Source organism: Choloepus didactylus, chromosome 3 (genome assembly GCF_015220235.1).
Source record: "Choloepus didactylus isolate mChoDid1 chromosome 3, mChoDid1.pri, whole genome shotgun sequence".
In the NCBI taxonomy this organism is placed as follows: Eukaryota; Metazoa; Chordata; class Mammalia; order Pilosa; family Megalonychidae; genus Choloepus; species Choloepus didactylus.
This window is the reverse complement of record NC_051309.1, coordinates 122,481,184-122,499,570: the sequence shown is the minus strand read 5'-3', so window position 1 is coordinate 122,499,570 and position 18,387 is coordinate 122,481,184. Positions and strand designations below refer to the sequence as shown.

At 40.6% G+C, this 18,387-nt stretch overlaps 1 protein-coding gene across 2 annotated transcripts in view; it reads right to left on the bottom strand.

The window, feature by feature from the left end:
- Positions 1-16,903, bottom strand: part of AP1AR (adaptor related protein complex 1 associated regulatory protein) — a 49,706-nt gene extending 32,803 nt beyond the window's left edge. For both annotated transcript variants that reach the window (XM_037830470.1, XM_037830471.1), the window contains exon 1: positions 16,469-16,903. In XM_037830470.1, coding sequence (XP_037686398.1) covers positions 16,469-16,551 — 83 coding nt within the window. In that variant the 5' untranslated portion in view covers positions 16,552-16,903. The remainder of the gene's footprint in view (positions 1-16,468) is intronic.
- Between the last annotated feature and the right edge of the window lie 1,484 nt (positions 16,904-18,387).

Below are 18,387 nucleotides of genomic sequence, written 5' to 3'. Positions count from 1 at the left end.
AATCGGCAGGGCAACACCTCCATGGAAATAATTCAATGAAAGGTCTCACCCACAGCTGATTGAGTCACACCTCCATGGAAATAATCAATATGCTCCAGCCTAATCAACACTAACATGCCTGCCCACACAAGATTGCATTAAAGAACATGGTGTTTTGCGGGACATAATACATCCAAACTGGCACAAGGTGATAGCTTTCAAATTACAAGTTGGGGGCAGCTGGAGTACTGGGTCAGCTTAGGGAATACTTTGCCACAGGTGGAGTCCCACATAGAGCCAGATTTTGGCCAGGAAGGTGAGGGCATAGGAACCCCACAGTTTCAGCTAACCTGTGTATATGCAGCCTGTCCTCGGACACAAAGCAGTTTCTGAGGACAATTAAGTTACCAAACATTGCCATCTGCTGGACAGTCCGGAAGGTGCAAGGGAATTGAAAAACTTGTAAGATGCCCCAGACCCTTTCTCAGGACCACTGGATCTGGTCTACACACCGTGTTATGGAAATCTGGCCCTGTTTTGGCTGAGAAATACAGAAGACCCAAATGTCAAAGCAGGGCTCTAAAACAACCCAGGTCTTGCTGGCTGGTGGAAAACAGAGGACCACTGGAAGCCAGCAGATTTGTATTACCACAGCGAACTTGCTTGGATGCCCAGTGTCTACTTCTGATCCCTGTGGCAGGCCATGGTAGGTGCCTGATTTTGGGAGGAAGCCTGGGAGGCAGAGCCAATCTGACAACTGGCCAGTGAGAGAAACAAAGAAAAGATGGAGATTCAAGACAATCAATAAGAAACCCCAGGAAAAAGAGAGAAAACAACCTCCAGAATAAACTAATCAAGAAAATCAGATGCTTAGCCAGTAAAAAATCACAAGCCACACCAAGAAACATAAGGATATGGCCCAGTCAAAGGAACAAACTAACACCTCAACTGAGATTCAGGAGTTAAAACAATGAATTAAAGATGTTCAAACAAACCTTCTAAATCAAATCAACAAGTTGAAACTAAAGGTGATAAAAGAGATGAAGGATATAAGAAGACATTGGGTGACCATAAGGAAGAATTTGTAAGCTTGAAAAAAACTAATAGCAAAACTTATGGGAATAAAAAGTACAACAGAAGAGATGAAAAACACAATGGAGTCATACAAACAGCAGACTTGAAGAGGGAGAAGGAAGGATCCACGCAGTAGAGGACTAACCATCTGAAATCCTACACACAAAAGAACAAATAGGGAAAAGAATGGAAAAATACGAGCAGGGTCTCAGGGAACTGAATGACAACATGAAGTGCACAAATATAAGTGTTATAAGTGTCCCAGAAGGAGAAGAGAAGGGAAAAGGGGCAGAATGAATAGACGATACAATCAATGAAAATTTCCCAACTCTTATGAAAGACATAAAATTACAGACCCAAGAAGTGCAGTGTACTCCAAACAGAATTGATCCAAATATACCTACTCCAAGACACTAATCAGATTTTTCAAATGTCAAAGACAAGGAGAGAATTCTGAAAGCAGCAAGAGAAAAGCAATCCATCACATACAAGGGAAGCTTGATAAAATAAGACAGTGGTATGATATATTCAAATACTGAAAGAGTAAAGCTGCCAACCAAGAATACTGTATCTGGCTAAACTGTCCTTCAAAAATGAGGGGGGGTTTAAAATATTTACAGATAGACACTGAGAGAGTTTGTAAACAGGAGACCTCCTATAAAAGAAATACTAAAGGGAGCGCTACAGACAGATAGGAAAACACAGGAGAGAGAGATTTGGAGAAGAGTGTAGAAATGAAGATATCAGGAGATAGAAAAAGGGTAGAGATTGGGCATTTGATGCTGAAGGAGTACAGAATGTTCAAGAGGATTGATTGTATAGATTCAGAACTGGATAGCACAATACCAAGTGATGGTAGCACAATATTGTAATACACTTAACAAAGAAGGCTGTGAGTATGGTTGAAAGAGGAAGGTTCGGGGTATGTATGACACCAGAAAGAAAGACGGAAGATAAAAACTGGGACTATATAACTTAGTGAAATCTAGAGTGGTCAATAATTGTGATTAAGTGTACAAATATAAGAATGTTTTTACATGAGGGAGCACAAATGAATGTCAACTTTGCAAGGTGTTGAAAATAGGATGGTATTGGAGAAAAAAATACAATCAATACAAACTAGAGTCTATAGTTAACAGTAACATTGTAATATGCTTCCATTAACTGTAACAAAGGCAATATGTCAAAGCTAAAAGTCTATAAGAGGGGGATACAAGGAGGAGTGAGGGATTCTTGAGGTTGGTGGTGTTGTCTGACCTTTTAATTGTATTTTATTTTATTTTTTCTTTTTTGGTCATCTTTTCTTTTTCTTTTTCTTTTTTTTTCTTTTTCTCCTCTTCCTCTTTCTTTGTGGAAGAAATGGAAATGTCCTCACATAGATTTTGGTAGTGAAAGCATAACTATGTGATTATACAGGCAACAGTGTTTTACAACTTCAATTTCTCTGTGAGACCAAAGAAAGAGATGTTTATTGGTGCAAAATTTATATTTTCTGCAGTACACTACATAGTTTGACTTGTATGGTCAGTTTGTTTGAACACCATGATTACATGGAACTTTGAATGCAGAGTGAGATCTGGTTGGTTTGTACAGGTTAGCGTGAAGCCCCAATATATCCCAGAGTAATGTGGGCAAACACTGAAAATGTATTTGCAAAGTCCCCTTTAGGGACTGGGGGAAATTGTGGAAATATTAAGCTTCCCCACCTTGAGAATTACTGATATTCTCACAAGCTTGAGGACTACCAATTCAGAAAGCCAAGCCCTCAATGTTGGGGCTTGCCCTTATGAAGCTTGTTACTGCAAAGGAGAGGCTAAGCCCACTTATAATTATGCTTAGGAGTCATCCCCAGAAAACCTTTTTTTGCTCAGATGTGGCCTCTCTCTCTAAGCCAACCCTGCAGGTAAACTCACTGCCCTCCCCCATACATGGGACATGACTCCCAGGAGTGTAAATCTCTTTGGCAACATGGGGCATGACTCCAGGGGATGAACCTGGACCTGGCATCATGGGACTGAGAAAGCCTTCTTGACCAAAAGGGGAAATGAAATGAAACAAAATAAATTTTCGATGGCTGAGAGATTTCAAATGGAGTCAAGAGGACATTCTGGAGGTTATTCTTATGTGTTATATGGATATTCATTCTTAGTTTTTAGTGTATTGGAATAGCTAGAAGGAAATACCTGAAACTGTTGAACTGTAACCCAGAAGCCTTGATTCTTGAAGATGATTGTATAACTATATAGCTTACACTGTGTGACTATGTGATTGTGAAAAATCTTGTGGCTCACACTCCCTTTATCCAGTGTATGGACAGATGAATAGAAAAATGGAGACAAAATGTAAATGAATAATAGGGAGGAATGGAATGTTCTGGGTGTTCTTTTTTACTTTAATTTTTATTCTTATTCTTTTTTGTTCCAGTAATGAAAGTGTCCAAAAATTAATTGTGATGAACGCAGAACTATACAACGGTACTGTGAACAAATGATTGCACACTTTTTGCAAGATTGTATGGTTTGTGAATATATAGCAATAAAATTGCATAAAAAAAGGTTTAAAAAACAAACAAGCACAGCAAAAAAAAACAAAAAAAAAACATTGTAAACTATTGCCTGAAGCCAACTTTGCTGCTAGAACCAAAAAGGCCAACAAACTTCAAGATGTAAACAAACAAGATCATACCTTTATACAAAACTACAATACCTCTCAACTGGAACACTGTACAGGATTATACGGTAAGAAAAAGATAGGATTGAAACAAAAGACAACACAATTGGGTCTTCAGACTAAGAAAGAGACATTTAGATAGAAGTCTAAATAATTTTAAAGGTATGGCAAAAGCCAAAAAGCAGGTGAGAGACAGTGTGACACAATGAAAAAAAAAGAAATACCCATAATATAATGAAGCAAGAAAAACCTGCACAATGTAAGAAAACTAATCCTAATTCCAATCTGAACTATGTAGCTTCCAAAAGACTTTAAGACAAATCATACAGTCTCTTTGGACTTCAGGTTCCTCATCTGTACAAGGTGTACATGTCTGTTCCAAATTATAATTCTGAATTAGACAAACATTTAGTTATGAATCTGAAACTAGGAGGACAAGGGGTGTGCCAGTTTGGATGTATTATGCCCCCCAAAACACCATGTTCTTTAATGCAATCTTGTGGGGCAGATGTATTAGTGTTGATTAGGTTGGAATCTTTGGATTAGGTTGTTTCCATGTATTTGTGACCCACTCAACTGTGGGTAATACCCTTGACTGAACTGTTTCCATGGAGGTGTGGCCCCGCCCATTCAGCATGGGTCTTGATTTAATCAATGGAATCTTATAAAAGAGCAGCTGCAGCTGAGAGAGACATTCTGGAGACAGCTGTTGAAAGCAGACTTTTGCTGACACTCTGGAGATACTAGCCCAGAGTTTGCACTGAGAAGCTAAGCCCAGAATACTGCCATGTAAGCCTTTGGAAAGGACCTGGGAAAAAGAACCAAGCATGCACAGGAGCTGCGAGAGGAGATGGAACACAACCTGGGAGCAAGCAGATGCCAGCCATGTGCCTTCCAAGCTAACAGAGATTTTTCCAGACACCAATAGTCTTTGTCCAGTGAAGGTACACTTATGTATACGCCTTGGTTTGGACACTTTCATGGCTGTAGAACTGTAAATTTATAACTTAATAAATCCCCTTTACAAAAGCCAATCCACTTCTGGTATTTTGCATAAAGGCAGCATTAGCAAACCAGAACAAGGGGACAACTATGAAACTCAGACAAAGTAAATGAAAGATAAAAAAGGGAGGGTGTAATTTGCACTCTTGTGTGGTGATATCAAGAGAAATATAAACGAAATTGAAAAACAAGGCTTGGATAAATTTACCAGTAACAGAACTATAAATAACTACTAATAAAAGTTACTTTATAACCAACCTGTAAAATGGAGGAAAACTATTAAATATTCTCAAGGGCTACTATAAGCAAATGAATACTGGGCAGGATAGAACAATTATTACAATTTCTTTTTCATGCATATTAATTCCATCTCCTCAGCTATACTAAAAACTGAGTTCCAATAAAACCTTACTTACAAAACATAGTTTGTTGACCCCTGCTATAAACAATTTGAGCCTGGCACTCTATCATATCTTTCCCATATCCCTCTGTTGCACTCCATACAGCTCTAGCCTGCCTGTAAGTACTTGTTCCGGTTTGCTAAAGCTGCCAAAACGCAAAATATCAGAAATGGATTGACTTTTATAAAGGGGATTTTTTAGGTTACAAATTTACAGTTCTAAGGCCATAAAAGTGCCCAAACTAAGGCTTCAACAAGAGGATACCTTCACTGAAGAAAGGCTGATGGCGTCTGGTATTCCTCTGTCACATGGGGAAGCACAAGGCCAGAATCTGCTGGGCCTCTCCCTGGATTAGCTTCTGGTTTCTGCTGCTTTCTCTAAAATGTCTCTGGGCTTCTGTCTTAGGTTCTCTCTCTCAGCTCCTGTGCATCCTTGCTTGTTTCTCTCTAAACATCTGGCAGTCCTCTCTCAGCTTCCTGGGGGCAAATCTGGATTTCATCTCTTTGCTTCTCTCCCGGTTCTGGGTTCAATGGCTGTCTCCAAAATGTTTCTGGACTTTTCTCTCTAAGCGTCTCTCTCAGCCTCTCCAAGCGTTTGGGTCTGTGTAGGCTCTGAGCTCTCTTAAGGACTCCAGTACACTAACTAAGATGCACCTTGAATGAGTGGGGTCACATCTCCATGGAAACAACCTAATCAAAAGATCCTACCCACAATAGGTCTGCCTCCACAAGATTGGATTAAAAGAACATGGCCTTTTATGGGGTACATAACAGATCCAAACCAGCATAGTACTTAACAAATAATTATGGTTGACTGATCACAGTTCTTTCCATTTCATCAGAACACTGCCAAACTCAATGTAAAATAAGCTGTAAATTTGGGATATTAACGTATTAGAAAGTATACTGAAAATAGAGTAACACTACAGCAAAGGCAAGCAAGAGTACTGGTCATTACAAAAGATTTCTAGTACTGCCCAGGGAAACAGGAGAACTGACCAGCAGATGGAGCTTTCTAGAATGTGCTAGCAGGCAAAACTCCATAATGAAGAAGGGTAACTTGTTAGGATGACTAAATATTATTCCTTAAGGATAGTCAACTCCCTCTGCTTTAATCACCAAATAACTTTATTGGTAGTAAGGTTTCTGACATAACACTGATATTGATATTTTGACTAGTCAACAGATTATTCTAGTCTTTATGGTAAAGAATTCTCTAGCATTTCATAAATCAAAAAAAAAAAACAAAACTTTTTTTTTGATTGTCCAATTTTAAGATTGGACAGCTAAGCTGAATGTCTGATTTTGAGATATCTCTGGGAAATGTTCAAGGGTAAAGGATCATAAAACACTCCTATGATGTCCAGGTTTAATCAGCCTAAGAAAGCCAGTGTACCCTATTCTCCTACCTGTGGTGACCATGGTGACAAATATAAAATTTGTCAAGTTTTTCAACCTTAGATTAACTACTAGCTAACTAGCCAAACTTACACCTAAAAGAAAAGCCTAACTAAATTAACCAGGTGGTTAAAAATACTAACTAAAATGAGAGGCAAAGTTCAACCTTACTCTGTAAATAACAATTAACTTGTCCACCTATCTCTGCATGCTTACTAGAAGCTGCTAAAATAATATTAAAATTAAAGTAAAATAACATTAATCAGAAGATTCAAGTAAGCAAATTGTTAAAAGCTACGTTTATGGATTAAAAAGGACAGTATCGAAACAGAAGCCCAGAGACATTTGGGAGAAAACCAGGAAACCAGAAGCTAAACCTCAGTGAGAAGGACAAGCAGACTCTGGCCTTGTGCCTTCCCATATCACAGAGGAACCCCAGATGCCATCAACCTCTCTTCAGAGAAGTTACTCCTCCAGGAAAGTAGGTAAAAAGCCAGGAACTGCGTGGACTGGACACCACAGAGCAATCTGTCTTTGGGCATACTTCATACAACACTCATGAAAACGTGGAACTGCTGAGATCACCGAAATCTATAGACTGAGGCCAGACACCAGAGACTCTGAGAGCAGCCAGCCCAGCAGAGAGGAGACGGGCATAGAAGGAAAACAACACGAGAAGCTCCAAAGTAAAAGCAGAGGATTTTTGGAGTTCTGGTAAACACAGAAAGGGGAAGGGCGGAGATCAGGCCTTGAGGCGCATATGCAAATCCCGAAGCAAGGCTGATCTCTCTGCCCAGGGCACCTTTCCTTAATGGCCCTGGTTGCTTTGTCTATTAGCATTTCAATAACCCATTAGATCTCTGAGGAGGGCCGTTTTTTTTTTTTTTTTTTTTTTAAATCCTTTTTGCTTTTTCTAAAACAATTACTCTAAGAAGCTCAATACAGAAAGCTTCAAAGAATTGAAATTTGGGCACGTCAAGTCAAGAGCAGAAATAAGAGAGCTCTGAGACAAAAGGCAATAATCCAGTGGCTGAGAAAATTCACTAAACAACACAACTTCCCAAGAAAAGGGGGGTGTCCGCTCACAGCCACCATCCTGGTGGACAGGAAACACTCCTGCCCATCGCCAGCCCCATAGCCCAGAGCTGCCCCAGACAACCCAGTGTGACGGAAGTGCTTCAAATAACAGGCACACACCACAAAACTGGGCGTGGACATTAGCCTTCCCTGCAACCTCAGCTGAATGTCCCAGAGCTGGGAAGGGGGAGCAGTGTGAATTAACAGAGGCCCATTCAGCCATCATTTGAGCAGACTGGGAGCCTCCCAACACAGCCCAGCAGACCAGAACTGCCCTGGGGGGACGGCACTCACCTGTGACATAGCACAGTCATCCCTCAACAGAGGACCCGGGGTGCACAGCCTGGAAGAGGGGCCCACTTGCAAGTCTCAGGAGCCATACGCCAATACCAAAGACTTGTGGGTCAGTGGCAGAGACAAACTGTGGCAGGACTGAACTGAAGGATTAGACTATTGCAGTAGCTTTAAAACTCTAGGATCATCAGGGAGATTTGATTGTTAGGGCCACCCCCCCTCCCCGACTGCCCAGAAACACGCCCCACATACAGGGCAGGCAACACCAACTACATACGCAAGCTTGGGACACCAATTGGGCCCCACGAGACTCACTCCCCCACTCACCAAAAAGGCTAAGCAGGGGAGATCTGGCTTGTGGAGAACAGGTGGCTCGTGGACGCCACCTGCTGGTTAGTTAGAGAAAGTGTACTCCACGAAGCTGTAGATCTGATAAATTAGAGATAAGGACTTCAACTGGTCTACAAACCCTAAAAGAACCCTATCAAGGACAGCAAATGCCACGAGGCCAAAAACAACAGAAAATTATAAAGCATATGAAAAAACCAGACGATATGGATAACCCAAGCCCAAGCACCCAAATCAAAAGACCAGAAGAGACACACCTAGAGCAGCTACTCAAAGAACTAAAGATGAACAATGAGACCCTAGTACGGGATATGAAGGAAATCAAGAAGACCCTAGAAGAGCATAAAGAAGACATTGCAAGACTAAATAAAAAAATGGATGATCTTATGGAAATTAAAGAAACTGTTGACCAAATTAAAAAGATTCTGGACACTCATAGTACAAGACTAGAGGAAGTTGAACAACGAATCAGTGACCTGGAAGATGACAGAATGGAAAATGAAAGCATAAAAGAAAGAATGGGGAAAAAAATTGAAAAACTCGAAATGGACCTCAGGGATATGATAGATAATATGAAGCGTCCGAATATAAGACTCATTGGTGTCCCAGAAGGGGAAGAAAAGGGTAAAGGTCTAGGAAGAGTATTCAAAGAAATTGTTGGGGAAAACTTCCCAAATCTTCTAAACAACATAAATACACAAATCATAAACGCTCAGCGAACTCCAAATAGAATAAATCCAAAAAAACCCACTCCGAGACATATACTGATCACACTGTCAAACATAGAAGAGAAGGAGCAAGTTCTGAAAGCAGCAAGAGAAAAGCAATTCACCACATACAAAGGAAACAGCATAAGACTAAGTAGTGACTACTCAGCAGCCACCATGGAGGCGAGAAGGCAATGGCACGATATATTTAAAATTCTGAGAGAGAGGAATTTCCAGCCAAGAATACTTTATCCAGCAAAGCTCTCCTTCAAATTTGAGGGAGAGCTTAAATTTTCACAGACAAAGAAATGCTGAGAGAATTTGCTAACAAGAGACCTGCCCTACTGGAGATACTAAAGGGAGCCCTACAGACAGAGAAACAAAGACAGGACAGAGAGACTTGGAGAAAGGTTCAGTACTAAAGAGATTCGGTATGGGTACAATAAAGGATATTAATAGAGAGAGGGAAAAATATGGCAAACATAATCCAAAGGATAAGATGGCCGATTCAAGAAATGCCTTCACGGTTTTAACGTTGAATGTAAATGGATTAAACTCCCCAATTAAAAGATATAGATTCGCAGAATGGATCAAAAAAAATGAACCATCAATATGTTGCATACAAGAGACTCATCTTAGACACAGGGACACAAAGAAATTGAAAGTGAAAGGATGGAAAAAAATATTTCATGCAAGCTACAGCCAAAAGAAAGCAGGTGTAGCAATATTAATCTCAGATAAAATAGACTTCAAATGCAGGGATGTTTTGAGAGACAAAGAAGGCCACTACATACTAATAAAAGGGGCAATTCAGCAAGAAGAAATAACAATCGTAAATGTCTATGCACCCAATCAAGGTGCCACAAAATACATGAGAGAAACATTGGCAAAACTAAAGGAAGCAATTGATGTTTCCACAATAATTGTGGGAGACTTCAACACATCACTCTCTCCTATAGATAGATCAACCAGACAGAAGACCAATAAGGAAATTGAAAACCTAAACAATCTGATAAATGAATTAGATTTAACAGAGATCTACAGGACATTACATCCCAAATCACCAGGATACACATACTTTTCTAGTGCTCACGGAACTTTCTCCAGAATAGATCATATGCTGGGACATAAAACAAGCCTCAATAAATTTAAAAAGATTGAAATCATTCAAAGCACATTCTCTGACCACAATGGAATACAATTAGAAGTCAATAACCATCAGAGACTTAGAAAATTCACAAATACCTGGAGGTTAAACAACACACTCCTAAACAATCAGTGGGTTAAAGAAGAAATAGCAAGAGAAATTGCTAAATATATAGAGACGAATGAAAATGAGAACACAACATACCAAAACCTATGGGATGCAGCAAAAGCAGTGCTAAGGGGGAAATTTATAGCACTAAACGCATATATTAAAAAGGAAGAAAGAGCCAAAATCAAAGAACTAATGGATCAACTGAAGAAGCTAGAAAATGAACAGCAAACCAATCCTAAACCAAGTAGAAGAAAAGAAATAACAAGGATTAAAGCAGAAATAAATGACATAGAGAACAAAAAAACAATAGAAAGGATAAATATCACCAAAAGTTGGTTCTTTGAGAAGATCAACAAGATTGACAAGCCCCTAGCTAGACTGACAAAATCAAAAAGAGAGAAGACCCATATAAACAAAATAATGAATGAAAAAGGTGACATAACTGCAGATCCTGAAGAAATTAAAAAAATTATAAGAGGATATTATGAACAACTGTATGGCAACAAACTGGATAATGTAGAAGAAATGGACAATTTCCTGGAAACATATGAACAACCTAGACTGACCAGAGAAGAAATAGAAGACCTCAACCAACCCATCACAAGCAAAGAGATCCAATCAGTCATCAAAAATCTTCCCACAAATAAATGCCCAGGGCCAGATGGCTTCACAGGGGAATTCTACCAAACTTTCCAGAAAGAACTGACACCAATCTTACTCAAACTCTTTCAAAACATTGAAAAAAATGGAACACTACCTAACTCATTTTATGAAGCTAACATCAATCTAATACCAAAACCAGGCAAAGATGCTACAAAAAAGGAAAACTACCGGCCAATCTCCCTAATGAATATAGATGCAAAAATCCTCAACAAAATACTTGCAAATCGAATCCAAAGACACATTAAAAAAATCATACACCATGACCAAGTGGGGTTCATTCCAGGCATGCAAGGATGGTTCAACATCAGAAAAACAATCAATGTATTACAACACATTAAAAACTCGAAAGGGAAAAATCAATTGATCATCTCAATAGATGCTGAAAAAGCATTTGACAAAATCCAACATCCCTTTTTGATAAAAACACTTCAAAAGGTAGGAATTGAAGGAAACTTCCTCAACATGATAAAGAGCATATATGAAAAACCCACAGCCAGCATAGTACTCAATGGTGAGAGACTGAAAGCCTTCCCTCTAAGATCAGGAACAAGACAAGGATGCCCGCTGTCACCACTGTTATTCAACATTGTGCTGGAAGTGCTAGCCAGGGCAATCCGGCAAGACAAAGAAATAAAAGGCATCCAAATTGGAAAAGAAGAAGTAAAACTGTCATTGTTTGCAGATGATATGATCTTATATCTAGAAAACCCTGAGAAATCAACGATACACCTACTAGAGCTAATAAACAAATTTAGCAAAGTAGCGGGATACAAGATTAATGCACATAAGTCAGTAATGTTTCTATATGCTAGAAATGAACAAACTGAAGAGACACTCAAGAAAAAGATACCATTTTCAATAGCAACTAAAAAAAATCAAGTACCTAGGAATCAACTTAACCAAAGATGTAAAAGACCTATACAAAGAAAACTACATAACTCTACTAAAAGAAATAGAAGGGGACCTTAAAAGATGGAAAAATATTCCATGTTCATGGATAGGAAGGCTAAATGTCATTAAGATGTCAATTCTACCCAAACTCATCTACAGATTCAATGCAATCCCAATCAAAATTCCAACAACCTACTTTGCAGACTTGGAAAAGCTAGTTATCAAATTTATTTGGAAAGGGAAGATGCCTCGAATTGCTAAAGACACTCTAAAAAAGAAAAACGAAGTGGGAGGACTTACACTCCCTGACTTTGAAGCTTATTATAAAGCCACAGTTGCCAAGACAGCATGGTACTGGCACAAAGATAGACATATAGATCAATGGAATCGAATTGAGAATTCAGAGATAGACCCTCAGATCTATGGCCGACTGATCTTTGATAAGGCCCCCAAAGTCACCGAACTGAGCCATAATGGTCTTTTCAACAAATGGGGCTGGGAGAGTTGGATATCCATATCCAAAAGAATGAAAGAGGACCCCTACCTCACCCCCTACACAAAAATTAACTCAAAATGGACCAAAGATCTCAATATAAAAGAAAGTACCGTAAAACTCCTAGAAGATAATGTAGGAAAACATCTTCAAGACCTTGTATTAGGAGGCCACTTCCTAGACTTTACACCCAAAGCACAAGCAACAAAAGAGAAAATAGATAAATGGGAACTCCTCAAGCTTAGAAGTTTCTGCACCTCAAAGGAATTTCTCAAAAAGGTAAAGAGGCAGCCAACTCAATGGGAAAAAATTTTTGGAAACCATGTATCTGACAAAAGACTGATATCTTGCATATACAAAGAAATCCTACAACTCAATGACAATAGTACAGACAGCCCAATTATAAAATGGGCAAAAGATATGAAAAGACAGTTCTCTGAAGAGGAAATACAAATGACCAAGAAACACATGAAAAAATGTTCAGCTTCACTAGCTATTAGAGAGATGCAAATTAAGACCACAATGAGATACCATCTAACACCGGTTAGAATGGCTGCCATTAAACAAACAGGAAACTACAAATGCTGGAGGGGATGTGGAGAAATTGGAACTCTTATTCATTGTTGGTGGGACTGTATAATGGTTCAGCCACTCTGGAAGTCAGTCTGGCAGTTCCTTAGAAAACTAGATATAGAGCTACCATTCGATCCAGCGATTGCACTCCTCGGTATATACCCGGAAGGTCGGAAAGCAGTGACACGAACAGATATCTGCACGCCAATGTTCATAGCAGCATTATTCACAATTGCCAAGAGATGGAAACAACCCAAATGTCCTTCAACAGATGAGTGGATAAATAAAATGTGGTATATACACACGATGGAATACTACGCGGCAGTAAGAAGGAACGATCTGGTGAAACATATGACAACATGGATGAACCTTGAAGACATAATGCTGAGCGAAATAAGCCAGGCACAAAAAGAGAAATATTATATGCTACCACTAATGTGAACTTTGAAAAATGTAAAACAAATGGTTTATAATGTAGAATGTAGGGGAACTAGCAGTAGAGAGCAATTAAGGAAGGGGGAACAATAATCCAGGAAGAACAGATAAGCTATTTAACGTTCTGGGGATGCCCAGAAATGACTATGGTCTGTTAATTTCTGATGGTTGTAGTAGGAACAAGTTCACTGAAATGTTGCTATATTATGTAACTTTCTTGGGGTAAAGTAGGAACATGTTGGAAGTTAAGCAGTTATCTTAGGTTAGTTGTCTTTTTCTTACTCCCTTGCTATGGTCTCTTGAAATGCTCTTTTATTGTATGTTTGTTTTCTTTTTAACTTTTTTTTTCATACAGGTGATTTGAAAAAAGAAGGGAAAGTTAAAAAAAAAAAAAAAAAAAAAAAAAGAAAAAAGACAAACAAGGGGAAAAAAAAAAAAAAAAAAAAAGATGTAGTGCCCCCTTGAGGAGCCTGTGGAGAATGCAGGGGTATTCGCCTACCCCACCTCCATGGTTGCTAACATGACCACAGACATAGGGGACTGGTGGTTTGATGGGTTGAGCCCTCTACCATAAGTTTTACCCTTGGGAAGACGGTTGCTGCAAAGGAGAGGCTAGGCCTCCCTGTATTTGTGCCTAAGAGTCTCCTCCTGAATGCCTCTTTGTTGCTCAGATGTGGCCCTCTCTCTCTGGCTAAGCCAACTTGAAAGGTGAAATCACTGCCCTCCCCCCTACGTGGGATCAGACACCCAGGGAAGTGAATCTCCCTGGCAACGTGGAATATGACTCCCAGGGAGGAATGTAGACCTGGCACCGTGGGACGGAGAACATCTTCTTGACCAAAAGGGGGATGTGAAAGGAAATGAAATAAGCTTCAGTGGCAGAGAGATTCCAAAAGGAGCCGAGAGGTCACTCTGGTGGGCACTCTTATGCACACTTTAGACAACCCTTTTTAGGTTCTAAAGAATTGGGGTAGCTGGTGGTGGATACCTGAAACTATCAAACTACAACCCAGAACCCATGAATCTCGAAGACAGTTGTATAAAAATGTAGCTTATGAGGGGTGACAATGGGATTGGGAAAGCCATAACGACCAAACACCACTTTGTCTAGTTTATGGATGGATGTGTAGAAAAGTAGGGGAGGGAAACAGACAGACAAAGGTACCCAGTGTTCTTTTTTACTTCAATTGCTCTTTTTCACTCTAATTATTATTCTTGTTATTTTTGTGTGTGTGCTAATGAAGGTGTCAGGGATTGATTTAGGTGATGAATGTACAACTATGTAATGGTACTGTAAACAATCGAAAGTACAATTTGTTTTGTATGACTGCGTGGTATGTGAATATATCTCAATAAAATGATGATTTAAAAAAAAAAAAAAAAAAGGACAGTATCAAGATCATCATTGCATGGTTTTAGATGACAGTGTCTACAACCTGGAGACTCTCATTGTCTCAGCAGAACTTGTTCAAGGAGTTTTGCTCAAAAGCTAAGAGCAGATCCTCAACTACTATGTTTTTAAGGCCTATTTACAGACAATTTACACTCATACTGATTCATGATTTCCTGTCACTTCCACATGCTGCCAAGATCATGTGCTCAGGGAGAATCTAATTTTAATGCTATACTCTAAGGAAAACATAATTAGTTTTTGAAATCACCAAGAAAGAATAAAACAAAAACTCAAAAGACACCACATAAGGTAGTCCAAAGTCAAACATAAATGGTTTTTGCTTACTCACTTAGAATGTAAAACCCTATTTTTACAGAGTTAGAATTTCTTGCAAATTTTAACACCCCACAACACAACCACAAATAAAATAATAACAAAGCCAAAGAGTTTGTGGCATCTATTTCTCAGGCAAGCCTATATAAGCAGCTTGATTGTACGAGTGCATCCACACATAAAAAATTAGAAACTATAAATTAGATGATTTTTGGCTCTGGGTGACAAGATAGAACAGCTGCCATGTCTACCCGCAACAGTATTAATAGCCCCAAAGTCCAGGAAACTAAAATACTAAACTAGGCACAAAATCTAAAAGTCCTAACTTTTCCATTCCAGGGATATTTAGCATAAAACCTTAGCTACTTTATACTAAGCACAGTATCACAGAGGCAGCACTCAATGCCTGGTGAATGAATGAATGAGGGAATCATTAATTTTTTAAAGTCCCCATTACCAAAAGATCAAAATTATAAATCATTTGGCTTCATTTTACTTATGCTGAACACCTTATTATCTAATAATGTTGGTTAAATGGGGCAGATCCTGAAAGCTTAGCCATGTGTTCCAGAAAGGGCAAAATAGTCCTATTCCTTACACAAAGCTGACTTGGTTCAGATTTTCGATTACAAGTTTGACTTCCTGGCAGACAGTTAACAACAAAGCCAATGTCAAAGGAATTTATTCTAACTTTTTCAAAACCCTATGAAATAAAAAAAACACAGAAGTGTAATATTAACTTGGAAGTTTTAATTCTGCAAATGGTGTGAATAGAAACACCTTAAACGTGTCCCAGTTTTACTCATGACAAGTGAGGTTCAGAAGGACTGTGATTAACCTAAGGCTTGCGGGAAATAATCGGGGTACGGCATTCCTCTTGGAATTCCAAATAAATGAACATGAGAAAACAACACATCGCCCCTCTTGTTATCAGCACTAAAAAGAATGCCCACTGGAAGCCCAGCAATTCGTCATGTCGTTGTACCTATCGAATAAGTGTCTGGAACCTTACTTCATTGTAGCAACCAAATGACTCACTAAAAATCCATCAGGTATCAACTTTGGAGCCAGGGCGTCACCTACTCTGTCAGGACCAAGGAGAGAATCAGAGGTATTACCGTCGGCATTAAACTTCAGCTCAACAAAGGGTGTGTCCGGGTTACTGTGGAGCCCAAACGCGTGAGGAAGCCCCCATACTTCCTCGAGATGCTTCCCATGACTCGGTCCCCCTGTGACAGCGCGAATCACGGTGGAGACGGGAATGACACTCTGCCCCCTCCACCAGCTCTTTCCTAGAGAGGACAGGAGTCGGTCCCTGGCAACCAGGGCCTTCACCACGACCACCCGCCCCGTGCGGGTTAAGTCTAGAGGATAGCGGGGATCCAACGCCCTCCAAGAAGTCACCATAGTGAAAGGGGTTCCCCGCCAGGGGTCGAATAGGAGGAGTTAAGGGCGCCAGGCCCCTCCCCCGCGGGCTTACCCACCGCCGCCTCCTAGACGCTGCAGCCGCCCCGCTTCTTTGCGCAGGAGCCCAAAGCACTGCGTCCAGCAGCAGTTCCCCATCGCATGCCGCCCAGGTATCGCCGCTCCTCCTCCAACTCCCGCGCAAAGCCCAAACCCAGGCCCGGCAGCCGCATCCGCGCGGCACAAGCCTCAGAGGGATCCCGGGCCGAGGGCGAGCTGACCGGAGCGCGGTGGCGTTAGGGGCTGAGGCGACGGGAAAGACGAGGCGCGGGGAACAAAGACAGCGGTTAATCCAGCGTCCGCCGAGATGCTGCCACCGTGTGAGGGAGCAGCGCCGGACTGCGGGGTTTGGACTCCCTCGCGGTCCTCATGGCCGCTCGACCATCGCAGCCCCGAGCCCCGCACGAGTGACCGCCTCCAGCTGCTGAGCAGTCCCCGCGACTCGCGCGTCCGTGCCCCGCCCTCGCGCGCTCCGCCGCCGACGCTGCCACACCCCCTCCTCTTCCGAGCCCCGATAGGGCGGGCTCCCTTCGCTGCCCCGCCTCCTCCGGCTACCGGCCGTTACGTCACTTCCGCCAGCTAGTTTAGAAATCTTCGCAGAGATATTCCCCCAATTCTTAGGTGTGGATGTTTGTTTTGGCGGACCTTGACCTGACTAGGAAATTTCAGTCCTTAGCTCGCCGGATGGCACACGACGAAGTTCAGACTTCGAACATTGTACCAAAACGTTGTGAATGGCTTACTTATAGCCCCAGGTCAGGAGTCATGGGGTGTGATGGGACAGTTCTCTGTGCATTGTGTGCTTAGTTTTGTTAATGTTGCACCGTAGCTGGGAAATAGGGTCAGGGGACTGATGGAAGTTGCTTTAGAAGCAGTAAGAATTCTTTTCTTCCGGCCTCGGGTTTGCGTCGCAGTCTCCATACTGTTAACATTGTGTAGGGAAACTGATGGTTCCCTACTGGCTTCATTTTGTTTTGTTTAAAATCAAATCTTAATAATTAAACAATTTCGGCTACGCAGTTGGAGTCCAGAAGAAATTGGTAGGAGGGCTGTGTTTTTGTCAGGGACACCAGTTTTAACCATCCACCAAGCAGGCTGCCCAGAACCGTTGCAAATAGGAAGGGAAAGCCACTTTGATGCGTGCTGGTATGCGGCACCCTGCCGGAGTGGTACTCATTTAAAACTCAGTCTTCGCCTGCAGTTCCATTAAAATGAGATATAAGGCGTAGCTTAGCAAACGCCTAATTTAGTGGATAAAATGATTTCGTAAACTAACCAGGCACGTCAGTTTTTAGTCTGTTTTATACTAAACGTTATAATTTAGAAAATTATTAGAAATGTTAAAATATTCTTTGAACTACTCATTTACTTGCTTCTTGAAATCTAGACCGACCTGGGTTCCAGCGTTTAGCAATGCTACTTAACTAAGTTTGACCTTATTTGGGTCTTAGTAGCTTTTGTAATCAAATACATAGGGTAGTGTTTGGCCCCTAGTCTGCTCTCAGTGAATGTTGGTGGAATGGTTGGATGACTTCCTAAAAGTGACTGTTTTCTCCGCTCCCCCCCCCCACATCAAGCAAACATTCATGAAATAATCTTTAAAATTCAATTATTTTATCTTTAAAAAAATAAATATTTTTTTAAAACTGGTACATATATCTTATGCAATACTATTTGGCAATAAAAAGGAGTGACCTATTGATACCCGCAAAAACTTGAATGAGTCTGCAGGGAATTAGGCTGATTGAAAAAGCCAAACCCAAAAGCTTACATACTGTATAATTCTACTTATATATAATTATTGAAATGATAAAATTATAGGAAGTGACAACAAATTAATGGTTTTGCCAGGGATCAGGAAGGTGGGGGATAGATCCTTGTGGAGATGGAAATGTGCTGTATCTCCTCTATAAATGTCAGTATCCTGGTTGTGAT